This window comes from Ambystoma mexicanum, chromosome 6q, assembly GCF_040938575.1.
Source record: "Ambystoma mexicanum isolate Mex_15411 chromosome 6q, UKY_AmexF1_1, whole genome shotgun sequence".
Lineage (NCBI taxonomy): Eukaryota > Metazoa > Chordata > Amphibia > Caudata > Ambystomatidae > Ambystoma > Ambystoma mexicanum.
In genome coordinates, this window is record NC_090937.1 from 1,407,788,328 (window position 1) to 1,407,816,088 (window position 27,761).

Sequence of the window (27,761 nt, forward strand, 5' to 3'; positions counted from 1 at the left end):
TTCCCAATTGGGTAAGACTGTTTAGCAGGGTGCATCATTGGTGATGATCCAGTTTTTTACCTCTTTCCTAAATTTGTAGAATGGTAGGTCAGCTCGAAGAGTCCTAGGGAGAGTATTCCAAAGGTGGGCAGCCAAGACTGGAATGCTGCCGTCACCTGCTTTTTAAATTCTGTACTTGCGTACTTGTAGACACCCTGTGTTGGAGGATCTCGTTAGTCAGGCATGATGGGTTTTGTGGAATTTAGTCATGAGGCACTGCAGAGTTGCAATGAGGCATTTGTGCGTTAATCAAGTGGTTTTAAGGTGGATCCGTTCCTTGACAGAGAGACAGTTATTCTCTCGTCTAATCGAGGATACATGTTGTCTGCGTGGAAGGCTCAGTGCTGTTCCCAGGGCATTGTTCTGTAGAATTTGAAGTTTCTTAATGATCTGTTTGTTAGCCCCCAGATAGAGTGTAGATAGTACTAGGGCTCTGGCTAGCGTAATGCAAGTCTTAATGGAAAGGAAAGGTCTACAGGAACGAATGAGCTCACAAGTGTAGGCTGTCGCCGAAGCTGTTGCGCTGACTTGTTTGCACATGTTGAGGGATGGGTCTAGGTAGAAGCCTAGTGTTTTTACTTCTTTGGCGACCTTGGTGGCATGTCCGTCAATGTTGAAGGACCGGTACAGGTCGCCCAATTTATTCATGTTGGAGGGGTGTGCCTAGAAGGAGCAGTTCAGTTTTCTCATCATTCAGGCAGAGTCCATGTGTGGCCATCCACGCCTGAATGATGATATATTCTGTTGACAAGGGCTAGATTGTTGTCGTAGTCACCTGTCAAGGGTCTAAGGATCTGGGTGTCATCTGCGTAGTTTGTGTAGGTGACACCCAGGTCGTTCAAATCGTCTAATGGTTTTGTGAAGGCATTATACATGGTGGGCAAGACGCATGAGTCTTGTGGGACTCTGCATGAAATCGGGGTAGGGTCTGCTGCTGCTGATGTGGAAAAAAACTCTCATGGAACTGTTTAAGAATGAGTTGATCCATGCTGTAGCTTCAGAATAAAAGTGGGCAGTTGAGGAGAGATGTTTGCACAGAATCTTGTGGTCAACCAAGTCAAAGGCAGCCGACAGATCCAATAAGAGCAGGAGGGCTGAACTACCTTGTCCTTTAGGTCGTCAATCTGTATTTTTAAGTCAATCGGGGCTGTTTCTGTGCCATGATGGCGCCTGAAGCCTGACTGACTGAGAAGCTTATTAGATTCAAGAAAGTTTTGTATTAGATTATAGGCTGCTTTATCCAAAATCTTTAACAAAAAAGAGCCTGTGGTTATTGGTCTAAAGTTAGTAGGTACACCAGGGTCTAAAGCGTTATTTTTTTTTCAGAAGAGGGCGTACCTCAGAGTTTTTTTTAGATTTGTGGGTACATTGCAGGTACGGAATGAGGCACTGATCAGGGAAGTGATAAACGGGACAAGTATACTCGCTGCATCTATTATGATAGAGGCTGGGCATGCGTCCCCTTGGCAGCTTGAAGGTTTGCGGGAGGCTATGATTTTAGTTACTTCTTAGGTAGAGACTGGAGTAAATTTAAATTGATGAGACAGGTTGGAAGGGTTAGGGTTTTGTTTCTTGATATTGCCTTGAGGCAGGAGGAGTAGTTTTTTATCAGAAATTTTCTTTTGGAGCATTGTAATTTTGTCGGCTAAGGCATCTTGAATTTTGGTACACCAGCTATGGTCTTTGATGCAATCGTCTGAAGGGGGAGTGGGTGCCTCAAGTTCCCTAAGAAGGGTGAACAATTGTCTGGTACTAGAGGAGGCTTTTTCGATCCATTCGTTATAGGAATTTCGTCTGGCTGTAATTATTTCTTATTTGTAATTGGCTGTGATTTTTAGGACCGTGTTTTTGTTTGTGGTCGACGGGTCGTTTCACTTGGTTGTTTCAGGTTTCCTTTTTCCTTTCTGTAATTCTCTAGGGGTGAACCAGGAATTCAGGTGAGCCGAGGGTTTGCTTTTACGTATTCTGAGGGGTGCTATTGAATCTAAGGAATAAGTTATAGTCTTATTATATAGCTCTACTAGCTCTGTTGTTTTTTTCATTTTGTCTTTCATCTCTTTGTCTGTTTAAAGAATGTATTTAGTTGAGTCTGTTTTAAGAATGTATCCACTGACACTTGTTTTTGTAAAAGGTTGTTTTAACCAAATACAAATAAAAATAAAATTAAAAAAAAGTAGGGGAGGGGTTTAGTCTTGCAGGACGAATGTTAGTACGAAGTGGTCCAACCAAGATATAGGTTCAAAAGCAATGTTAGCTGTACAGTTATAGTCTGCTATCCAGTCAATCATTCTCCCTTTGTCATGAGTAGGTATAAGGACCCTCTGGGCGAAGCCTAGTTCTGACAAGGAATTGGCTAAGAGGAGTGCAGACGGGTCAGTCGGGTAATTAAAACCAAGGTTAAAATCACCTAATAGGAGGATTTGCGAAGATGGTTTAGTATTGGCTGCAATTAGAGTGATCTCTTCATCGAAGGCGGCTATAAGACCGGGGGGGTCTATAGACAAGGTGCATAGATAAGGTCCTCGAGGAGGAAAGATGGAGTTTCACTGTTAATAGCTCACAAGAGGTCATCGGGTAGTGTGCGATGTGAGGTGGACAAATGGGTCCTTGGTGGGGACTTCAATGATGGCATGGACACTGGCTGGGATAGGTCTCACGTGGGCAGTAGGAATCCGGAACCACCCACTAAACTGGGCTACTTTGCTGGGGCAATGGGCTGGTTGGATATCTGGAGATGCTTGCATGCTGGGGAAGCCTGGTACTCCTTTTTCACTGGGGTTCACTCTTCCATTTCTGGACTATCTTTTTATCCTGCTGAGTGATAGGATTTTAGACCACTCCCAGCTTCTAATTTCACTTAAGAGCGAGTATGAGGTTCCCGCACCCACTTGGCGACTGAACTCCTACTAAATGGGTTTCCCAGAGTTAACGGAGGCATTAGCGCTCACCACACAGGATATTTCCTGGTTAATGAGGGATCGGTGGACAGTTCTGGCACTATTTGGGAAGGGTATAAAACGTTTCTCTGGGGGAGGTGATCTCACAGGTCGCGGCTCAGCAGAAAAATGTGAAGGCAATGGAGGAGGCAGAGGTGGCCTTGTAGAGGGGAGAGGCAGATCATACACGATGGGGAACGATGCTTCGGGGTCCCTGGAGGCATAGCGCAAATTGCAGACAGCCCAGGAAATGCTCCAAAATGTGGCACTAGATAATGCAAAGCAGGCACACTGGCTCAAGTGTAGCCAGATTCACGAAGCAAAAGATAAGACAGAGGCCATGCTCGCATGCCTGGAGCAAAGGGAAAGGGGCAGGGTGCTACGGGTGAGGCTTTAACGGAGGACGTTGACATTGTGCAGGCATTTGTGGGGTATTACGAGTCCCTATACAGCGCCCCATCTAACCAATCAAGGGAGGACAGGCCCGGGGTGGCGGAACCAGTGGTTCTACCACGGTTGACAGCTCGGCAGTAGGAGGGGTTGGAAGCAGACATCTCGGAGGAGGAAACAGCAGCAGCCATCTCCCATCTACAGTCTGGGAAGTCCCTAGGTCTGAACGGCTTCCCAGTGGAAGTCTGGAAGAGAAAGGGAGAAGCAGTGGTTGGGCCGCTCCATCAGTTATTCCTACAGCGCAGGCGCGATGGTATACTACCCAAGGATCTGAGGAAGGCGAGTATCGTGGTTCTTTCTAAGCCCGCGAAGGCACCGAAATGTTGTGCTTCTTACAGACCAATCTTGCTTAATAACGGAGAAGCGAAAATCCTAGCAAGAGTCCAGGCAAATCGCCTGCTGTAGGTCAGAGTGCCTAATCCACTGGCATCAGTGTGGGTTTCTGACATTTAAGTCTACCCACATTAACCTATGCAGGGTACAACTGGCTTTGGGCGGGCCTCCAGTATACCGAGTCTGATGGTCCTGCTATCAGTGGATTTTAAAAAGGCATTTGGCTCGATACACGATGGGGAACGATGGCAAGTATGGATTTTGGGGAACCCTTCTGGGAGGAGTGTGCCTACTAGATAAGTCACCCGTGGCTGAAGTATGGGTTAACAGATTACGCTCCGGGACATATCCCCTTGTGCGGGGAGCGAGACGGTGCTGTCCCCTTTCCTCTTTGCTCGTCACCTTAGCGGTGGACCCGCTCGCTGTTGTGCTCTGGGAGAGAACAGAATGGGAGGGCTTCGAGGTGGAGAAATCTCAATACGCAGATGACCTATTGATTTATATGGGCAACCCACCAATATCCTGTCACATAGTGACAAAAACATTGAGTGATTTCCAGGGAGTCAGCGGCCTTAAAATCAACTGGCAGAAACGGGTCTTCTTCCCCATACAGGGCGTGGATGCGGCGCTCCCACGGGAAAGCCCCTATTGTTCATAGACTGGCTTCCAGTATCTGCAAATTCAACTGGGCAAACACCTCTCACAGTTTCTCGACCTAAATATGCACCCGATAATATATACATTTAAACTGGTTGTCTTGCATTGGCAGTCCCTCCCATTGAGTTTGGTGGGCAAGGCGGCCCTGTTCAAAATGATATTCGTGCCTAGCTTCTGTGGGGGGCGGGCAGGCTCGCATTGCCCTTAAGATCTCCAGCGGGCAGTCTGGGAGGGGGACTGGCTTACCTAGCCTGCAACAATCAGCGCAGTTGTGTGTCATTAACGACTTGCTACACGAAGACCCTGGGTCGCCTCATATTTCAGCGTAAAAGGGCTGGATGGGGGCTTGGTGAAGGACTCCGGTCCAGGAACTTGGAAAGATAAGGGGACAGGGGTGGGGGGTCCCGTCAATGACACAATATGTGAAGCAGGTATGGGCTGAGGAGCACACGCATATTGACTGGGGGGGGGCAACGCTAAAACAACCCCTAATGACTAATGCACATCTCCCCGAGCTCCTCAGGAGGGGCCACTTCAGGAGCTGGGAGAGCCATGGGATCTGACACATGGGGGACGTTACCCTCCCCTTCGAATCTCTGCAGGACAAGTTTGCCCTTGGGGTACTTTCAGTTCATACAATTGTTGCATGCATTAAGATCATAGTTTCCTGTTCTGAGTGAAGTCACATACTGCTCCCCACTGGAGGCAAATCTATTACCAGCCCGAACTGAGACGAAGGTCACGTACACGATGTACCAAGTAATTTCTGCTTATGGGGCCCAGGAATTGTCCCGTCTAAGGGGCAGGTGGGAGAGGGATGTAGGCCCCATGTAATCTGAGGAAGGGGCGGAGGCACTGATGTTCCCACGAGAGGTCGGTATGTCTGCCAGGCTTTCGCCTTATACAGTAAAAGATCCTTCATAGGGTCTATTATTCCCGTACCAAGCTATGCAAGGGGGATGGGTGGACAGAGTGCTGCTATTGTGTGGAAGGTCTGGGAGTACTTTTTATCACACCCTGTGGGACTGTCCTCAGGCCCAATTAGTGTGGGGGAAATGTATAAGTAAATTGTCAAATATACTGAACTTGGAGGTTCCTAGAGACCCGAAATGTGTTCTATCTCGGATATCGGGAGGGGCTCACTAAGTACTAGAAGATATTTGTGGCGGTTGCCTTGGAACTACTCAGTTATTGCCTCGCTGTCGGGGTCCCCGGACCAACCCGGATGTCTTGCTGGTTAGCCGAGATGGACAGATGTATGGCTTTGGAACAAAGGGTTACAATACAAGAGGATGTCCAGCAAAGTTTTTTAATGTCTTGGGAAAGTGGGAGGAGGGGGGTGGGTAGTGGATGTCCGGGGGACTAGTACTGCTGTCGGATAATGTGGGATTGGGATGCTAGATCGACTCTTGGTAGTATGCCCAACAATTTTTATTTCAATTTTAATCTGCTCATATGTGTTATTATGTCAAGCAATGTTGGTTATGTGTATTGCGTTTCTTTATTTCTTTTTCTTGATGAAAACACATTTTTTAAAATAAAAATAAAGGCACTTGACTTACTCGTCAGGTTCCCCTCTTGAGTCTTGTACTTTGCATTTGGACAGCTGGCATCATCTCTGCCTTGAGACACGTGACTAGGTTTGAGCCTTGGGACACCCCACGGGGCAGATCAAACCCACATAGAAAAACTAGACTTGGTGCAAATTTTGGGAAGTTCGAGCACCCCTACACTGTACTACCACAAGCTATATAAAGAAAATCCAGTGTCTCAAATTCTTTATAGCTCAGTCAGCTTTACTGAAGACGCTCACCTAAGACAACTAAAGATTGTAATGTAAGAGTTTAATTTTGTTAACATTCTTGGTACTATTTTCACACTTTACGGGAACATCAAGGAAAATATATCCTTTACCGCAATACTGTCAGTCTTGAAACCAAAGCAGTAAATATTGCATTGTGAAAGAGACTAAGAGTATTTGAAACAACTCGGATACACATTTATTAACTAAAGAAACTTCACTCTGTCAAGTACATATGTAATAGAAAATGGACATTAAAAAAATACTCACCTTGTTCCTCATTTCCTGGACCTCCTTCGGATTGGTGTTCAATGGAACAAATAGGTTAGGGACGGCAGAGGTGGCAGTTCTAGGTCCATCCTCTTTAGTCCACTGTAATATTAAGAAAAGGTGGAACGTCAACCAAACCTCAAAATAAGACTTCATTTAAAAGATACATCAGAATTGATCATGCATTGGACATAAATCAACAGATAAAGGACTGAACCAATGATTAAACATGTATTTAGATCTATGCAAACTTCCAGTTGATTCATATGTATCAATGTTGTAAATTAAACTTTAGAAATAATCATGCTTTTGATATGCGAGAAATCCAATGTGATTAGATGAACTAAACGTACTTGAATCATCTTAATAAAATGCACCTTTAATATGGCCAATAGTAATTTTCATCATGTTATTTATAAACTATGAAAAATCATTGATTCACTGCTCCAAACATTAAAGCCATTTGAAAGCATAAGATACCAAGACAATGGAAAGCAATGTGATGGGACTAATCATGTGTAATGGATGAACTCTGTACTGTGAGGCAGGAGTGGGCATCACCAAAGTTTGTGTTAAAATAAACAGTACAGCTTCGTAATGCATCATTTTCATGGAGTCAATGGGCCAAATTCAGCATTGCTGCTCCAGGTTTTGTACAGCTGCAGGAACACTGTATATACACTACTGTGAATTACCACAGGAAAATGACAGCCATGTGCTTTTCAGGCCAGCCATAGCCATGGACATTAATGCATAATGGTGCAAGGGATTTTATCTTCATGGGGAAATTGCGGCAACAATGGTCAAACAGCAACCTAGCAGACGTTTGGTGATGTCGAATATTTTATATAACTTACAGTTGTGAGGGTTACAAAAATATCCCAGAACAGAAACTTTAAGCGCTTCATGACATCTTCTGTATAGTTTGTTTTATACAGTCAGTGCATCATGGGGAAACCTCAACTCAGCATATTTCCCTTCAATGTTAGAAAATTCTGCCAACTTTAATTGCCAGTTCACAAATATGAACCAATCAGTGAAAAAGATACACTGAGCATAAAAACAAGCCTGCTGCAGGAAGCAATGCTGTTGTGCTTTTCCTGGCATTTACAGAATACAATATAGCCAACACTTGGCAAACCTTAATAAGCAAAAGAATTAAAGTATGTTTTGCAACTGTAAAAGGAAAAAATGGAATGAACATGGAGCTATGGTATACTCACTGATTCTAATCTTCCGAGATACAATTTACCACTCCAGACTTTCATTAAAGATAATTTTTACAGTCAAACATTAACATGTTTAATGGAAGACAAGCCTTGAATAAGGTCACAAAACCTTCAAATTGCATACATTTCAGAACAATACATTGCCCTTCAAAATACACTTTTCCCATCTTTTTAGCAATCACTTACAGAAGAACGGTAGAAAATCTTCACTTTATAAGGGAGCATCAAAAATATTTCCTGTGAATGCATTCACAAATGAAGATAATATCCTGTGGCTTGTGCAACGTATGTGTATGGGACCCAAGGGGGTGATCATCCTGACATGCTATCTCATTTGCCATCATGTCCTGTATGCTATTTGTACATTTTGAAGATGAAAAAACTGGTGAACAAGCCATTTGCATGGCAAGGAGTTAGCAATTGTAGAGGATAGACAGAATTTAGCTTGAGATTATTAGTGGGGCATATTAAAATGGCTATGGCCTTGTGTGGATGTTAAAACATGCGGAACCTATTTAGAAACCCAATAGAGAACTTCAGATTATGTCTGATGAATGCGTTACATTTCAGGAGTGCTGCACACTTTGGGTCAGTATGCATCTCCTTTGGACGATCCCAACAAAGGATTGTAATTGAAAGCGCATTCACTGTAAGCCGTCCTTTGCCTTTCTCTCACCAAAAGGGCATGCATGCCTTAATACTTTGTTGCTTGCCATTTTGGATTCATGCCAAGTCTGATACCACAAGCTATTGGTTTTTTCAAATTAAATAAGATTACTACTTTTGCTATGATGCTTCATTCAAGCAACAAACAACACTTTCTAACCCGGAAAGCTTGTACAGAACACAGTTTGGAGAATTGCTTGAAACAAGGTTAAAAGTAATTAGAGAATGGTAAATTTAGGATACAATGATCCTAAGGATAAATCCGCCGCAACCCTAGATAAAGAACTCGCAAACTTAGGTTTCTCCCAAAGAGTCCTCACCTCTACTCACTCCAAAGGCCGCACCCTTGACTGGGTCATGGATCACAAATGTGCATCCAACATTACCTCAAACACCGCCCTTCCTTGGACGGACCACACATGCATCGAATTCCTCATCCCCACCAACCCTAAACCTAAGACTCTCACCCACGCACCACCTGCCACAATAAGAAGTTCTAAAAAACTCAACGCAGACAACTTGCGTCCCCACCTTAAAAGCCCCTGCCTAGCACCACCTTTCTCTCAGGACCCAAATATACTATCAGCTATCTTCAATGATACTCTCACCAATGCCATAAACTCTATAGCCCCACATGAAGGCAAGAAGGAAAAAAAAGAATTTCACTGCAACTCTTGGTTCTCGGAAGAACTCCAAACCCTCCGAGCTCAAAAGCGCCAGTCGCTTAAAAACTGGCAAACGGATACGAGTGATCTACCAATAAAAAAAAGCCATTTTAGCAGCAAAATCCAACTCCTTCAATGATAGGATCTCAAAGGCCAACTCCCAAGCTAAAGAACTATTCGCAATCTTTAATGAATTTGTCACTCCTCCGGCTACCGCTGATGAGATAACTAAAGACAAAGCCTGGTGCGCCAGCATTCAGTCAGCCATGCTCAACAAAATAAAACTCCTCCAGAACAAAATCCAAAACCACTGCAAAGCCCTCCCAAACCAAAAAACCAACCGTCCTACACAAGACAAGCGTAGTAATCTCAATCACGCTCAATTCTCCTTCAGAAACGTCACTGAACCTGAGGTCCTTAATCTCATCAAAAACCTCAAACCATCCCTCTGCAAAGCAGACATTTGCCCTCCCAAAATCATCAATGAATGCGCCAATGACCTAGCACCCCTGATTACTGCCTTCATTAATGCATCTTTCCAGACAGGAACTGTCCCAAACAATCTTAAGGAAGCCTGGGTGCGGCCACTTCTAAAAAAAAAGGCCACACTTGACCCAGCACAACTCAACAACTACAGACCGATAACGACAGTCCCGTTCCTCCTAAAAATCCTGTACAAAGCAGCTCACATCCTGATCCAATCATACATAGAAGCTTACTCCATACTAGGCAAAAGACAATCTGGCTTCCGTGTCGGGCATGGAACAGAATTTGCCTTATTAGACCGAAAAAATCAAATCTCACAGATCATGGACGAAGGCAAACCTGCCTTGCTCCTTCTCCTCAATCTATCAGCTGCTTTTGACCTGGTAGATCACTAAACACCAACCACCTCACCCATGCAGCCCATTTCTCTAATCAAGCAGCATCCTGGATCACTTCCTTCCTTGAAGGAAGAGCCATGAAGGTCTGCTCCGACACAGCTAACGCAGAGCCTACCACTATAAACTGCGGTGTCCCCAAGGATCTTGTATAGCCCCCACCCTCTATAACCTCTTCACAAAACCCCTCTTCGACCTACTTGACTCCATGGGTGTTGCATATACAAACTATGCAGACGACACTCAAGTACTTTGACCCCTATCTGGACTCTATCACCAAGACGCCACGGCCCTTCACAACATCTATGCCACTATCCAAGCTTGGATGGCAATCAATGGCCTCTGTCTTAACGGGGAGAAGACTGAAATTCTCATCCTGGGCCAGACAAACACATTATCGAAACTAAGCCCCCAATACAACAACTTCAACATAGACAGCTCAACCATCTCCGTATCATCCTCTGTCAAGACTGTAGGTGTTCGCATTGATGCAAATCTATCGATGAACAAACAAGTCAGCGCCATAGCCTCTGAATCAGCGTTCAGCACCAAACTCATCAATGCCATCAAACCCTACTTATCCACCCCCAACCGCTTGGCCATAGCTAAAGCAACTATAGGAGCCAAACTCGATTATTGCAACGCCCTTCTAGCTGGCACCTCCACCAAAAACATTCACAGACTGCAAACCACACAAAACAATGCCCTCAGAGCCGCCATGAGCATCCCTAGAAGAGACCATATATCCCACGCCAGACGTGAAGCACGGTGGCTCCAGGTCAAAGACCGTATTACTCTGACATCTGTTACATTAATAGACAATTTGTGATAAATATATTATTGCTGTTTTTCTGTACTGCGTCAGCCCACCATCTTAGTATTTTAAAACATGTAAACTGTGTCTGAGTTAATGTGCATTAAGTACCACACAGGGACAGCAGAACCTTAAGTCTGCATTGACCAGAAAATTGTGTAATGCAATAAGAGAGAGATGTGTATAAGTGTATATATCAATCATACATTACATACTTGGAATCATCTTTCTGGCGCTTGTATCGGCTTGGGATTTTGCATAGGCCGTCATCTAGTGGTAGGTGCAGAGTATTGCATGACTTGTTTTCGAAGTTCGAAAAGGGACGTCGAACTGGCAAGTTTGTAATACTATCCCCAGTTGGACATGTTTGTACCCATGGTCCTACACTAGTCAAGGTCCCGTTTTATTTCTGACATGAGGGAGAATGAAATGTATGTGTAATGTGAGAACCTGAGGGTATCCTCACACTTACTCCCCTTGGATCTTCTGCTCAGGTGGCCAGGGAAAGGCCATCGATTTTGCATCCTGACCCTGGGCGTGGAGATATGAGGGAGGATCACCTGGGTGGAAGGTCTTTGGGGACTGGTGAGAGGATATCCGCAGGCAAGACATGGTTTCCCGCTTTCTGATCAGAATCTCCTTTACCCTAGCACTGACTTTGTGGGATGTTGTAGATCATCTCCCCTCATTTTTCCTCAAGTAAATCATTACAGTACTGGGACGAGGAAAGAGCAGTAAACACTAACAGAGAGGAATAGGCCTGATAAGTACTGTGAAGGTCTGGCATGCCCCAATAACTACGGTCAGTAAAGTAAAACAGTGTTCACACCTGCAACCTCTTAAATGGTTGCAGGTGCATAAAGGGAGGCAGAGACAGCAGATAGGGAGAGCACCTGGGCTGCAGAGTGCAACCATCCAAGGCAGAGCAAGCAGCATATGGGCCGGTGAAAAGGATGCAGTGAGAAGGAAAGCCAGAAAGACGCCAAGGCCACTGTGTGCCGCGAGATGGTCTGGAGCTGAGCAAAGCCCATTGCCGGGTGTTCCCCCGTTGGTAGTGGGGAACACAGATGCCACCGACCGCTGCAGGTCATACCGGAGAGAGCGAGCGCTGCTCACCAGAGTCCCTTGGGAGTGAACGAGGAGCGAGCAAGAACCCGCAAAAGAGATCAGTGCACCCGCAGGAGCGATAAGACACCAGTGAGTGATGGGGAAGGTTCACTCAGGCCGGGGCACTCCAGGGGCATGCTGTGGGTGACGACGAAGATGGAGCAAACTGGAATACAAGAAAAACGGGCCTGGAGACCGGGTAAGTAAATTATTGAATACTGAACAACTTACCAAGCACAAGATACGTTTTGAATAACAATTAATGTGTCGGAAGACCAAAGATGAACTTTTGAAAACCGAACAAGGTGACACGTTTGAATGCCGAATGATATGAGAATAATGTATGAATGAAACAGAAAGCAAAGATCATTTGTGAACAAGACCACGTTAAAGAAACAGCATTTGCAAACAAAGTGAATAGTGCGCAAAGCAAAATACTATTGGATAGTGTGGAAGCAAGGTGGTAACCAGAAGAAATACCACAAAGCAAAGTGTGTAAGAGTTGCATGTTGATAAGGGTAAGAGGCCATTAAAGTTCATGAGAAGAATAAGTGGCCTTATAACACAGATACAGATAGGAAACCTGTGTTGTCAAGGATGTCCTATCAGAAAGTATGAACTGTTGTAAAGGGCAAAGGGTTGTCGGTTGCGCGACCTGTGGTGGGTGGCTCGGGTGGTCTGACAACTGCGGCTAGACCAAGGAATGTTTTCTTGGAGCGAACCAAGAGGTTGAGGCTGGTCGGCCTGAAAGTTGATGGAAGCAAGTGATGGAAATGAAAGGCAAACCAAATAAGTGGATTTAACTGAAATGGAAGCCTGGTAGAACTGTGTTAAACTTGGGGGAAGGAAACCCTGAGACCATCTTGTGGAACTGTGTTGTACTTGGAGAAGGGAACCCGATACCATCTTATGGAACTGTGTAGAAATTGGGGAAGGGAACCCCAAGACCATCTTGTGGAACTGTGTTGAATTTGGGGAAGTGAACCCCCGAGACCATCTTGTGGAACTGTGTTGAACTTGATTGATTGACTGATTATTTATATAGCGCCTATACAGAATGTGTTTCAAAGCGTTTCAAGGCAGGGATGGAATATGGGAGAATACAGCGACATTCTTGCAAGTCCTTGATACATTAAGAATGAGAAGTTAACTATCATACTCTGCCTGGCGACATTTCTGATAGTGCAAGTGCTTTAGACGATAATAAGGAGGGGGGGGGGAGTGGGAAGGAGAATGAGACAGTCAAGCTGATGCCTTAGTAGGCCTGATGACAATTGAGGTAGTGTCGGAATTTAACAAGAGGTGGTGGGGGCAGAGGGAGAAGGAGAAGAAAAAAACAAGCAACTTTCGTACTAATCCTGACGACATTTCAGAAAGTGCTGGAGAGGGAGGGAAAGACAAATGAAGCAGAGGGAGAGGGGATGGAAACAAACAAGCTACTATGGTACTAGGTCAGATGACATTTCAGATAGAGTAAGTGCAAAGAGTAAAGGGGGAGAGGACAGTGAGACAATGGATGTGGTGAAGAAGAAGCAAGAGGGAGAGGACACGCAAAGAGAGCGCAGGGGGGACACTTAATGGCACCGCAAGTTTGCACGAAACACACTCAAATTTGAAACATGCCAAATGCATGAAACACAACCAAATTTGAAACAGGCATGAAACACACCCAAGTATGAATGGAAACCGGATTCTGAGGTTAGTAGTGGGCGCAAACACACAGTGTAATCAGAGGTGTAAACATGAGGTACAATCAAGAGGAAACAGAGTCCAAAGAGGGTAAGAGTGTCCAGAGAAGAGAATTCACCCGAGGTTATGGAGGTGAGAATTTGGAAGACCTGATTACTAGATGAGGAAGCAACATCTTGGTAGATCAGGTACCAGGGTGAAGCGTTCTTGTAGCAGACAGGGGCCTTTGTTGTGGGCCTTAGATGGGGGGGCTGGCTAAAGCCTGCCGGTCCCCCATAGGCCAGGATGAATGCAAGGTAAACCAATAACAGTCCAGGAAGGGGTGGAGGAGGGCACCGGGGAGAGACACAGTAACACAGCAGAAAAAGGCAGGCATCTTCAAATTCCACAACGATCATCAAGCGGAATGGCCACCAGAAGTAAACCAAACTGAAGGCCTATGTGCAGGCCACCCAGGATGTTCAAAGGGCAACAGGGAGGCTTGTAGAGGGGAGCATGCATTCTCATAAGCACGGATGGCAAAAAAATAAACGCCTTTTTCTTTTTTTTCAAACTATGCTGATTTCACCATGATAAATGCCTGTATACCTTGGCAATCACAGGATGTGAGTGGGGAAGCCACAGGCATATAGGGAGGGCTGGAGCACAATCCATGTGCAGGTTCCAGGCAGTGGAGCAGGGAGACATGTCCTCGTGTCTCATGGAAGGAAGAGAAAGCAGCCAGGGACACAGATTGCTTGCTTGGGTGGAGGCCTTGGGAAGGGATGTTCTTGGGAAGGGAAACCCAAGAACATTTTGTTCAAACTGTTTGAACTTTGGGAAAGGAAGCCAAAAATAAGCTAGCTTGGAGCTAGAAGAAACTATGAACTTTAGTTTGAACCTAATATTTTGGTTGCTGAACATCCCTACCCATTGTTTAGCTTTAGTTGTGAGGGCAAGTATAGGTTTTGGGCAAAGATAGACTTAAGTTGAACTTACTGACTCAGACTATCCTTTGTTTATTTAGGCATACAAATGCCACCTTAGTATAGGGCAAGTTAGGCCTTACACCATTGTGACATTTGAGTTAATAACGACCTTTTGTTGAAACTTTGAATCTGTTGTCTGTGTCTTGCTTCATGATGCCTTCACAAGGACAAGGAAAAAAGGAGGAAGATGTACCGTCAACTGTAAGAGGTGAGGAAGGGTGAGTGCATGTAAATCTAAGCAGATACAAGCATCAGAAAGACCATTACAGGTATATGGTTTGCGGATCTGCTTAGAATCACATGCTTTGCATAGACTAAGGAGCAGTGCCTGGAAAAAGGTGGTGAGTTGTTAGAAGGTACAGCAGCAAAAAGATGCAACACCGCCTGGCCCACCTATGAATCACTTTTTGAATGTGCATCTTAAGTAGTAATGACATGTGAAGGTGTGAAAAGAACTCCAAGTAGCTGCTTTGTAAATAGCATCTAAAGGCACATTTGCAATAAAAGCTAGAGTTGCCCCGGGACCTCGTATTGAGTGTTCTTTGGGTGTGAATGGTAATGTCCTTTTGGACAGAAAATAACATATTTGGATGCATTTGACGATCCATTTTCCTGTGGCGTGCAAAACAAAGAACTGATCTGTTTTTCTTAATGGTTTTGTTTTGTTTAGGTAATATGTTACTGCCCTACTGACGTCTAGTGTATGGAACTTCCCTCTGCTGAATTGTGTGGATTTTTGTAGAAAGCTGGAAGTTCTATGGATTGAAATGGAACTCTGAAATACATTTAGGAGAGAAATGAGGATGTGTACGTAACAAAACTTTGTCCTTGTGAATAATAACATACAGATCTTGAACTGAGAGAGCTTGCAGTTGACTGACTTAAAGAGGGACCCCATGAGTTCTAGGAGGACATTTAGGGCCCAAACAGAAGTTGGATTTGAAATTGGAGGATATAGTCTTTTAACCCCCTCCATAAAGCTTATAACTACTGGAAACTACCACCATGATTCTGTACTTTGAGAGGTGGTATATGCTGAAAGTGCTGCTAGTCGAAGACAAATCCTAAATCCAGAAGATTTATTTATTTATCGTTTGCTTTTTAGGCGCTATAGGAGCTAAGATAAAGCAAATAGTGTACTATATGTGAAGGTGAGCAGTAAATGGGCTTGATGCTGCATGTTTTGCACCATAAAACAAAGCGTTTCCACTTGTTGAAATAGCAGTGCCTTGTGTTGAGTTTACGTGCCTCCTTTAAGATGTCCATACATCTTTGGGGCATGTCTAAATGTCCAAACCTTTTGACTTCAGGAGTCAAGCTGCCAAGTTCGGTGTCTGTGGACATGGATGGAGTGTTGTCCCCTGATGATGGGATAGCATGTTGCAAGGGCATGGTAGTTTGACTGGCGGGCAAAGTGACATTTTCAACAGGTGTGAGCACCATTTCTGATGTTGCCACATTGGCGCTATTAGGATCACCTTGAAATGTTCCTGATGCAATATGTGGCTTTCGTTTAGAAGTGGTGTTGGCGGAAAAGCGTATGCAAATCTCCCTGACAAATTCATCTACAGCGTGTTCCCTCTTGTACCATGTCTGGGGGGATACCTGGAAGGGTGGTCTTGGCATTGTGCGTTCTCTTGCGTTGCAAAGAGATTTATGTCTGGATGGCCCCAGTTTTTGAAGACGTTGTGTAGCAGGTCTGTCTGCGTGTAGTAGCCATTTGTGCTCTGAGGGAAGTATGTTTCTGCTTACCACGCTTGCTATACACTTGTGTTGTCCCGAAACATGTTGTGACATGACAAACATGTTGTGATTGAGGGCCCAATTCTAGATGTTCTTGGCTAGTTTGGACAGACCTGGAGAGGCTGTCCCGCCCTGTTTATTTATGTAATATATGGCTGTAGTGCTGGCTGTCAGGACTAGGACTGTTTTACTTGCTAGCTGGTGTTGAAACGCTTGCAAGGCTTTGAATATTGCTAGCAGCTGCAGACGGTTGATATGTTTATTCGACATTGCTTCCTCCACATGCCGTGTGCGGTTTGATGGCAAAAGTGTGCTAATGATGTATCTGTTATTAGAGTGGCTTCTAATGCTGGATTGGTAGAGGACTTGCCCTTTAAAAAAAGTTATCTTTTGTCCACCACTGCAGTGATTGAATGAGGTTGCAAAACTACCACTAGATAGTCCCATAAACCTCTTGCTTGCGGCCATTGTTTCGCCAAACACTTTGTATTGGACGCATGCAAAATCATGTGTGTGGCACAAGATAGATGCAGGTAACCATCATTCCGAGAAGAAGCATGACCTTTTGTACTGTTATCTGATGACTGGCTACAAACTGTGGAACTTGAAATTGCATGTTTTGAACTAACTCTCTTGTTGGAGGGGAATTCTAGACTGTGCTCTGTTTGAATTATTGCTCCTAGAAACTGTTTTACTTGACTGGGAATAAGACATGACTTTTTCTCGCTGATTGAGAAACACAACTGAAATAGCAGGATGATTGTTTCTGGAGTGTTGCATTGACACAGTTCAGGTGTGTCCTGTTATTAGCTAGTCGTCTAGATAAGGGTACACTGGAATGGACTGTCTGCACAGGTGGGCTGCAACCACTGCGAGCACTTTTGTAAATATCCTTGCCTCTGACGCTATGTCGAAGGGATTGAATTGGTAGTGCATTGGCCCTACTTTGAACCTTTGGTATTTCCTGTGCGTTGGCAACATTGAAATATGAAAGTATTGTGACAAATCCACCGATGTCTTCCGTTCTTCCATAGGGGCAGCCCCTTTTCATGAGGCCCGGGAGGTGAGGCCGCTACCTGATAGTCCCCCTGGGGGTGGTACTCAGGGGGTGGATCTCATAGGGAAGGATCCCCCCCCCTATGGGACGAGGGACAACTACCTGGAAGAACACAGTATTCCAAAACTCCACCACAGCCTCACTTGCCCTTCCATCCTCTCCATGTCACCCCTACACCCCACACTTCCATGTATGTGTATAAAATAGAAAACATAACATCCTTGATAAGCACTGAGACAAGGGAGAGTAGGAATTACCTAGTTGAAACTTACCTAAACAATGTAAATAGTACTGGACAAAGAAGAAACAAATCTACCTAAGGAGATTCCCAAGATAGGTACTGGGACGAAGAGGTGGTGCAGTGCCATGAAGAGTACTCCTGTGAAGCATCATGAGCATTCTAGTGGTTACCGGTTACTCATTCATCCAACAAGAATAGGAAAGGAAGAGGAACTCGGGAAGAAGGAGTGGGGTCTTCCCTAGAGGAGCCGTGAGAGCCACCACGGTTCAGGAGAGTGAAAGAAAGCCGACCAGGGACGCAGAGGCAGGAAGGACAGCTCGGCAAACCAAGAAAGGGACACTCCTGAATAGTGGGAAGCATGGGAAGGAAGAGCCACGCTGACCAAACAAGAAGTAGAGCACGGAAGTGCCTCGAAGATCTGCAAAGCCTCACAGCTGACCGCTGGCACCAAGGAAGACCCTGTAACCATCGCTGACTACGCAAAGAGGTACGCAGGTTGTTGGAAAGGTGCTGGGGCCCAGAGAAAATGGTGGGAAGTCCAACACAGGGTCTGGGACTTGATAGATGGAAAAGAACGATGTTTCACTTTTGAGCCACCGAAGAGCACTTGGCAGGAGAGTGAACCAAGGTCCATCAGCAAAACCAAACAAGACAGGCGACTCTGGAACCCGCGTCCATAAGAGAAAGTATTTAAGAGTTTTGTGGAGAAAAATAAAGGGGTCTGGGTCCCCGAAGAGTAGAAAGAGGAAGAATTGGGAAAAGGCCTATTCCTGGCAGGAAAGTGAACCCGATATAGGGGAAGCCCGGGAAAAAGGGAAATAGACTTCCTCCAGGGTGCATCTTCCTTACGACAGTACCTGGCAGGGAGTACACCAGGTCTGCCCTACACAAGCTTGTGGGTCGTATGTGACACACAAATAAAGCCTGAAAAAGTCTAGAGGAAGGGAGTAATTCCCCCTGGTGTTGATGAACACCGTGAAAGAAGCCAAGAGAAGCGAGTCATTCTCTTGGCATTGTGAAAAGCCTGAGAAAGGTCAGTGGAGGGAAATCGCCTCACCCTGGTGTCTGAACATTGTATGAGAAGCCAAGGGAAGGGAGTCATTTCCTTGACAGTATAAGAAACCCAAAAAGATCAGGGGAAGGTTGTCATTTCCCCTGACTTTGTGAACTGCACAGTAATGGCCAGGAGAAGGAAGTTGTTCTTCCTGGCACTGTGAAAAGTACTGAGAAACCTGAGGAAGGTTAGCGGGAGAGGGAGTCATCCCCCATAACACTGAAAATACAAGACCTTTTTGAAGAACTTTTCTTATTTCATCACCCGAAAGAGAACTTGGTTTACCATCCATAAGAAAGGGAGCCATTTTTCTGGAGCAAGAAGATCATCACTTTACTTAGTTTGATTTACAGGGTAAGGGAAGGAAATAGGTTTTGGTATACGATGGTGGACTATTGGACCGACACCCTGACAAAGTCCTTAATATTTGGTTGAGGCAGGGGACCCCCACCCCTTAGTAATAGGGCCAGGTAGGGTTTAAGTCCTACTTCTACACCCTTACAGTATGCATCTTTCATGTCCAACATTGCCATGTAATCCAGTCTTTTTAGAAGTGTAATTAGCTCCTGCAGCGTTGTCATCCTGAATTGTTGTGGTTTGACGTACATGTTTGCAGGAGGCAGGTCTAATACAGGGTTACAGGGTGCGTAGATAAATCCTTTTTTGGTACTAGGAAGTATATTGAATAAATACCTTAATTTACCTCGAAGTGGAACCAGCTCTATTGCTCCCTTTGTAAAAGAGTTTGAATTTCCGCCTGTAGTATCAAGCAATGGTTTTACTACATTCTTGTTGACTTTGGCGGATGGTGGTGAGGTGTTTCTAGGAGTTTGATGCAATATCCTTTGGCTACTGTTGACAACACCCACTGGTCTGATGTGATGCCCTCCCATGCGTGGGTGAAAAGTGTAATACGACCCCCTAGGGGGGGACCTGAACAAATGTGTCATTTATTGGAGGGGTAGAGGAGCCTCTTGAAGCTGCACTTCTGTGCCAAACTTTGCCTGACTAAAACCTCTTTGATTGGAGGTTTGAAAAGAGGTTGTCTGACCTTGAGATGAGAATCAAGGGGAGGTTGATGCTCCAAGCCCTGACTGTATGGACCTTGAATAACCCTTGCCCTGAAATGAACGACTGTTATGAAATACCCTCCGTTGAACGTAAGGTTTATTGGATATTTACCCTAACGTTTTCAAGGTTTTATGCTCCTTTTTTGCAGTTTCAAGCATGTCATCAACTGCTTTACCAAACAGTACAGGGTCTTCTATTGGCATGTTAATTAGGGTGTAATTGTAATTATTTGTACAGCGCTTATAAACAAGTGAAGTGCTTCAGAGCGATTCAAGGCAGGAAGGGAGCAAGTCGTCATTCTTAGGCCTTGAGGTTTCCGAATAACAAAAAAGTAACTAGCATTCAGGGCCCGATGGCATTTCCCCTAGTGCAAGTGCATGAAGTGTTTAAGGCGCAACCAAACGATGGAGGGGAGACAAAGGGGGGGGACAGGACAGAACTTACTAGCCTAGAAAATTCAGGTCATGCAAGTGTACAGATGGAAGTGCGAGGGGGGGAAACAAGTGCACCCAGTCCAGCAGGGTCCTGGGTTAAGTGCAGAGAGTTTACCCATCTCATTGAACATATGCTCAAAACCCAGTAGTGCTGAACATTGTGCAGAGGCCCTGAGGCAAGTGCAAAGACGGGCGGGGGAGCCTGGGACCTGTGAGGGTCAGGAGGTGAGCCAGGTGACCAGTCAGCAAAAACTGAACGGAGTTCAAGAAGAGAAGGAGGAGTGAGACAGGAGAGAAAAGATAAGAGACAGAGGAAGAGAAGAGGAAGGTCATGAGGTGTTTCCGGATCTTAAGGAGCTATGGCTCATGGCGGAGAGATGCAGGGAGGCTGTTCCAGAGGGAGGCACCTGCAGAGGATAAAGATCTACCCCCAAATCTCTGCTTGGAAATATGGCTCACATGCAAAGAGTTGGAGGACGACGAGTGGAGGGCTCTACAAGGAGCGCATTTAGTAAGAGAGAGTTGCAGATAGTGCGGGCCCCAGCCCCAGAATGTCTTGTAGACTATGCAGACGGTCTTGAACTTGATTCTAGCAGCCACAGGGAGCCAGTAGAGGGATTTCAGCAACGGAGAGATGCAGTCCCTGGGCTTGAGGCCAAGGATAAGTCTTACGGTTCTGTTCTGGATGAGTTGTAGCGGACGGAGAGTAGAAGTAGGAAGATCGAGAAAGAGGCTGTTGCATTTGTCCAGCCTAGAGAGAACCAGGGCTCTAGAGACGGTGAGCTTTTGGGGGAAAGTGAGAAAAGGTAGAATACCTCTGAGGAGGTACAGCTGGTAGTGGGACTTTTTGGAGATGTCCAAGATGAGAAAAGTGAAGGTGAGAGTGGAGTCGAAAATTACCCACAGGTTTTTTGCCTCACTAGCAGGTAGGGCACAGGGCGAAGGGAGGCCGGCCAGGGAGAAATTGGGAAAGCGGGAGCAGGGGTCCCAATGAGGACGATCTCTGTCTTACTGGCACCGAGGCATAGATCACTCACAGCACAGCAAGACTGAATTGTGGACAGTCAGTCAGGAATGAAAGAGGAGGAGGAAAAGGTTGAGGGTAGCCTGAAAGAGAGCGGTGTGTCATCCGCATAACACTGAAAGTTAGAGGTGAAGGTAGAGATCCTGTGGGCCAGAGGGGCCATGTAGACATTGAAGAACCAAGGGGGTAGGTTAGATCCCTGGGGGACACCACAAGTAGAGAGAGTGATAGAGGAGAGAAAGGACCCAAGTTCCACCTGGGAAGGACGGTCATAGAGAAAGGAGGTAAGCCACGCCAGGTCCAGATCTGTGATGCCCAGAGTATCACAGAGACAAGAGATCGGGATGTTGTGCTTTACTGTGTCGAAAGCAGAAGAGCGATCCAGAAGAATGAGGCCAGAAATAGAGCTAGAGATTTTAGGTCTTCACAGGTGTTCAGAAGAGCATTTTCCATGCCTCTGGATGCTCTAAAGCCAGACTGATAGAGGGAGGAGAGAAGAGGGGGCAGGGAGTTTCTTATGTTCATGGCTTAAAGCTGGAGTTTCACAACCAGGAGTGACGCTTTACCAAGGTACGCTCTGCTACTTTTCTTCCCCCAGTGTCTGCGGCATCTAGGGTGTTTTTTTGAATATTTTGAGCCACCTGTTTTCCCTCTAACAGTTTTAAGAAACTGTGACTTAATAGGTTATGGAAGATAATCTAATTGATTCTGCAGTGAGTACCATTGCGCACTATTGTAGCTGGCAAGTAACGCAGTGTTATTAGCTATTTGTGAAGAGTAGGCAGCTGAACTAGCCACTATTGTTCGCTAGGGCGTAAAGTCTTTTACACTCCTAGTCAGGAGGAGCTTCTGCAGTAGACATGGGACTCCTGCACGTTCCCTTGTAGTGGTAGTGACTAATGAATCAAGTTTTAAATGGCCCGTAATATAAATTCGGCCTGTGGGCGCAGATTTAAAAACCTTTTCAACTCTATGGTTAACCGTCCTTGTAAGGGATGGTGTAGTTAAGGATATTTGAATTTGCATTTTTATAGATTGAAGCAATGGTATTGATTGATTAACCAATTTCTTCTCATTTAGAATATCATATACAAAGTTAGTCTTTCACATACTCTTGTGTTTGAATTTTAAAATGATCAGCAGCTTTTTTGAGCAGCTCATTAAATAAAAGTTGATAGTCATTTGGGGAACTGGTTCCAGGATCATCAGTGACATCGGGAGACTGTAAGATATCAATGTTAGTGTCATCATTGGTAGGTTCACTAGGATCATCACATGTGCCCTGATCATTCTAGAGGGTGCCATGTTGTGTTTCTTCAGTTTCATCAATAATAGTATGAGATGGTGATGTATGCATTGTTTGAATTCTTGGGGATATAGCTGGTGGCTCCCCTTCTTCTAAAACTATATTTTTTTTTGTCGTATGGTGTGAGAAACTCATGGTGACAAGTAAGAAAGACACAAGTGATCACAGTTCAAGGGTGTTTATTGAACAATGAATGTTGTGCGCAGGTTGGAAAAACGCCTAATCTAAACCTGAATCTAAGAGAGGATCAAGTGTGGATCATCAAATGAAAAAAAATAAGGCAGTCCTAGTGGCGCTGTGTCAAATCAAAAAGGGCCTATATTAAGAAACCTATTGCCAAACCTCACAACTAATACAAAAAGTGGTGTGGGATAGTGCTCAAGAAAAGAAAGAAGTGTTCTCAAATAATATGTCAGGATGCGGTAGCCTGGGTCTCTCTTCCCCATGTTTTGTACACGGGGTAAAATGGGAGCTTGGAGCACAGTACAATCTCAATTCTCCAGCATGAGACAGTTCCACTGGCTGTTCCCAGTACCGTCGATGGCCAAGTCTTATTTCCATGAAAGTCTCTTGCCTTCGAGGACCTGACATATTCAACTAACAAAACAAACATGCTCTCTTCTATGGGCTTTGGGTGACTACTTTCACCCCGGGATTTCCCTCTTTTGGGCGCAATTCTTTAATGATATCAAGACCCCAGAAAGCTATGCTTCCTCGCTTTCGAGGGCCTCTCCAGTTCCAAAGCAGAGTTCTGTTACCAAATTAAAATTTGTTTTCAATTTTCACTAGGTGATGGGTACCCCTTTTCTGGACGCTGACCCTTCTTTTCTGTCCACCTCCCTTCTCTGGGTTCACTATGGCTTCTCCTTTGCTCACAAATCTTGATGTCTTTTCAAACAGTTCTAGTGCACATACCTCTGCCGGGATCACTCATCAACACATGGTTTCCTGGGACTTTAGACTTGCCCACTTCTCGTCCGAAGACCTCGGTCTGGCTCACTCTTGCCAACTTTACATTCGCTTGCATTTGTGGGATTCACTTCCCTTGCTTTCTCTCAATGTGGGATTCACTTCCCTTGCTTTCTCTCAATGTGGGATTCACTTCCCTTGCTTTCTCTCAATGCAGGATTCACTTCCCTTGCTTTCACATAGTCTGCCGATCAAAGTCTTGATTGTACAGGGATTTTACTAGACCTCCTGTATGATTACTTTTGCCTCTTTTAGCAACTCTCCTATGGCCTTCTGGTACCCGTAGTTTCACTCGGATGGGGAATCGACCAGAGTAACGAATTAGCAACCACGTGGTGCCGGTTTTCCTTCTGCAGCTGTCTCCCCTTCTTACAGTTCTTTACTCAGTTCATTAACTTGGTTCAAACTTGCCACTTTGCGCTTCTCATTCAACACAGCCCGGTTCTTATCGATTCTCCCCTCGACTCACTGGCTGTGATAAACCGCTTGGCTTTTGGCTTCTGGTTTCTCTGGAGTCAAGGCCGGTACCACGGGCACGGGAGCTTCCCTCGCTCCTGCTGATTGGTATAAGCTTTGCTGTGTACCATTGACATCTGCTGCAAGACACTTGTGCTATTGTTTGCAGTCTTAGGCTCTCCTCCACGAAGGTTCCGCAGGCCTGGGATGAAAAGGGCAAGGTCACTTCTCCCCTCACCACCCTCTTGATTCCTGCCGCCTTTCTCCTTTTCTCTTGGACTGCTGCGCCTGCGTAGCTGTGCCGATGTGCTTTCTGCCGTGCTCGCCTTGCTCGTACTGTGCTCTCTTGCTCCACCTTTTATTCCTGTGAGGAAAAGGAAGGGACATCAGGTGTGTGTGATTTAGGTTAATTGCCTGATCCTTGGGTTGGAACATGTCAGGTAAACAGGTTTAACATTAGTCTGGTTTTGATCACAGTTCACAAAAGTGTCCGTTCGTTGTCTTGGGTGTGTAAAGGTGTTCATGTCGGAAAAGGGGGGGGGGGGGTTGGAATGTCAGAGTATCCTATGGGACGGGACTGGGAAGGTTTGTGAAATGGACGAGAATGACCGGGATGGAGAACAAAACACAGGGGGTTTTGGGAAGGTTGTGTTCTGTCATAGTGGATTGGGTGTTCGGAAAATGACAATCAGAGGGATGGAATTGGTAGGGTTTGTGGGGATCGTGAAAATTAACAAGGGGGGGTTGTGGGAACGGTAGTACTTTGTCTGGTCAGGTAGGGGTTGTGAAAAATAATAAGAGGGATGGGAAGAAGGATGGGGGTATTTCAATGGAGACCGGTGAAACAAGGATTCAGGGAGTCATGCTTTTTGGGTGTAACCGGGTTCGGGACCTTAGAGGATTGATTACGTTCGGAGGGGTTGTGGGATCTGGGCCAGAGAGATCTAATGCGAGGAAGGGAGGCAGATGCAATAAGACCCATGAAACCCTCTGATACCTCGCCCTTCTCTCCTTCTCTGGAAGAATACTGCGTCTCCCTTTGGGAATCTTCCTATATGCCCAGGCTCCCCAAACCAGGTGATCCTTCCCTGCTCGTCTGCCTTCAGGGATAAAATGAGAGAGGGTCAGTCCTTTCTTGGCCACCTGAAAAAGGGATTCTCAGGGTTTGCTGCGGAAAACACACTCAGGTTTCTCTCAAAGGTGTAGCACTCCATGAAATCTACAAAGGAGGAAATGTTATCCAAAGTTTCCTCAAAACGCTCCAGGGTCCAGATTTGTAGGTCTCAAAGTGGGAAATGATAGCATCTGGGTCAACAGCATGTTGTCTCTTTTGAAGCGTTTGAGACAATAGAGAAGTGGTCTTAGTGTATTCTGAGGCCCTATGTGATTGTGTTTTAGTAGTTAGTGTAGTGTTTGAAGTTTGAGAGCTTCCTGGGTCCTTTGTAGTTATTTGGGTTTTCAATGTGTTTTGCAAAGGTAAAACATGTTCCATCCAAGATTTGTGCACGTCAACTGTAACGGTTAGCGGCCGGATGTTTTTCTTTAATGTCATGCGCTGAACGCGAAGGGGTAAGCACAGTGGGCTTTGAAACGTCGAGCCAGGAGACACCTAAATGCTTTCTGTTGCTGTGAGGCCTTTTTTCAATGTAATCGTCGAAGAACAGCGAGGGGTTGTGTGCTTATGGTGGTGTTTGTGATCCCCCATGGTGAGGGCACTTGTGTGTTCCTTTGTCACCAGGTGTTGTACCCACAGCATAACACAGGGTTGTAGACTAGCAAGTGGGAGTCTGTTGACTCCTATTCAATGTCTTTGGCATTTGTCTTTCGAAAGGGAACCACAGCTGGCTCGGTCTTCTTCTCCTGACTCACAAGCGCCGGTTGGCGAACAGGATGCGTCCTGCATGGCATAGGCCGCCCACCGCTTAGTGCGTCTCTCTTTTAGCATTTTTTTACGTCTCTCTTTTACGCTGCAGAGCAATTTTCTAGATTGTCAAGGGGTTGCCAGTGGTTACACAGGTCCTATGAGTCTACCCACAGGATCTTTCTATTGCATGAAGTGTAGAATTTAAATGGTGCTCAGTCCATTTTTAGGGGGAAAGGCAGCTAGACAATTGTAGAGAAAGGGAAAGATGAGAAGGAACATTCTCTAAGAGAATTGTAATAGTATTAATCCCCCAACTCTTCCTATTGTAAGGCTGATGCCTGGTGTAGGCCGAAGCACGTGGCAAGAGGTCAAAGACACTATCGAAACTCTTCAGACGACGGCTGCCAATGAACTCCGTTTGTAGATAGAGAAGCTATGGACTCTGCATTAGAGCGACAAAACACAATGGCGTAAAAAAACAATCTGAGGACTGCGACACGTGAAGGAGCGTGGGCACAGTACACGTCATACTAGAGATAGTATTACAAAAAAGCCCAGTCAACGTCCCTTTTTGAACTTTGAAAACAAGTCAAGCAATACTCTGTACCTAACACTAGAAGTTTGCATGTGATTCAAAGCAGATCCACAAGCCTTAGAAATATATATATGGAAGGATAGGGATATAAATAATCAAAAAATATTCCTCTCTTATTGAGATTTATTCTAAAATCTATACCTAAATCTCTGTCCTGCAAATAAATGTGCAATTACGCTCAGTTTTACATGTGTCCAGTGAATAGATAACGCTGTAGAGAATTGCCTACAGTGTGAAATGTAACTCAGTACTTTATTGAAAGGAGACTCATTTGTAAACCTTACTAAAAGAACACTTTCTGAAAGTATGCGTGGCAGTGAACGTAGAAAGCTGTGAAATTTCAAATTGCAAAAGTATCTTTTAGATGTAGTTTTGGCATCTGAATTCAAGAAGATTTTTTTTACATTCTTTCTGAACATTTCCCTCCCTACAATAACCCCACAAATGGAAATCATTTGCTGAATTTTTCTGAACGTTTTAAGATAATACTCTTGTGAATTAACATTTTAAAAATGTTGAAAATATAGTTTCTTCCTTGATTTTCACATTTAAACACAGGAATCAATGACTCAAGGCATTATTTCCCTTTTTAATTCCACGCTGACTAATGCAAATGAGTGATTGCCGCTCAGAATTCATAACATTTACCCATGAAGACATGTATTCATTCTCTTTGTACGCCTGGAAACGTGGAAAGAGAGTGAAAAGAACCATTTGAAGAACAATCTGGTTGTACGCAAGTGTCTGATGATTAAAAGGATCAAGTATCTTCTTCAGGAAACCATTTGGCATAAATCACAAACCCGAAAGGCACTGCACATAGTCAGAGGGCATCTTCTCTAGATTCTTCATCTTTTCCAAGACGAGATACTATACGTACATGGCTAAGTGCCCATATTCTCAGATACACCTCTGTAAGAGAAAAATACTAATGAAGGGGAAATTTGGTTAAGTGCTGAAGGGATCATTTAGTTTTGTAAACTTAAACAAAGCTTCAAGTTAAAACCTTAGGGATTCATTTACATGCATGAAGTCGCTGGCAGGGATCATGCACCGACATTTTTATGCTTGGAAATTGACATTTCTTTGACATTTTTCAACCAACATTTATATTTTAAGTATACTTCCTGAGAATTTTTTCCCTTAACCAATAGAAAAAATTACCATAACAGCCTACTGCTATACTATACTGTAAAATGGAAAGTACCCCTCGGCTTACTGCGGTAGCTCCATTACGGGGCTGTAATGACAATGGCTTAACTAATTCCAACTGCATGGCACATTACACCCAAACATCCACAATGACAGCATTTCAGAGGGGTGGTGGGGCGGCTTGGCCAATTATCTGTGGAAATCATAGTCAAAGACCATTACTAAAGTCAAGAATTATCATGAAGTTAGACACGTCCTCAAAAAAGGTAATTTCATTAAAATATAGGACA

At 44.8% G+C, this 27,761-nt stretch overlaps 1 protein-coding gene across 17 annotated transcripts in view; it reads right to left on the bottom strand.

Annotated features, from left to right (window-relative positions):
* Positions 1-27,761, bottom strand: part of LOC138516732 (alpha-adducin-like) — a 1,440,750-nt gene that overhangs the window by 438,026 nt on the left and 974,963 nt on the right. For all 17 annotated transcript variants that reach the window (XM_069632078.1, XM_069632071.1, XM_069632077.1 and 14 more), the window contains exon 11: positions 6,487-6,588. In XM_069632078.1, coding sequence (XP_069488179.1) covers positions 6,487-6,588 — 102 coding nt within the window. The remainder of the gene's footprint in view (positions 1-6,486; positions 6,589-27,761) is intronic.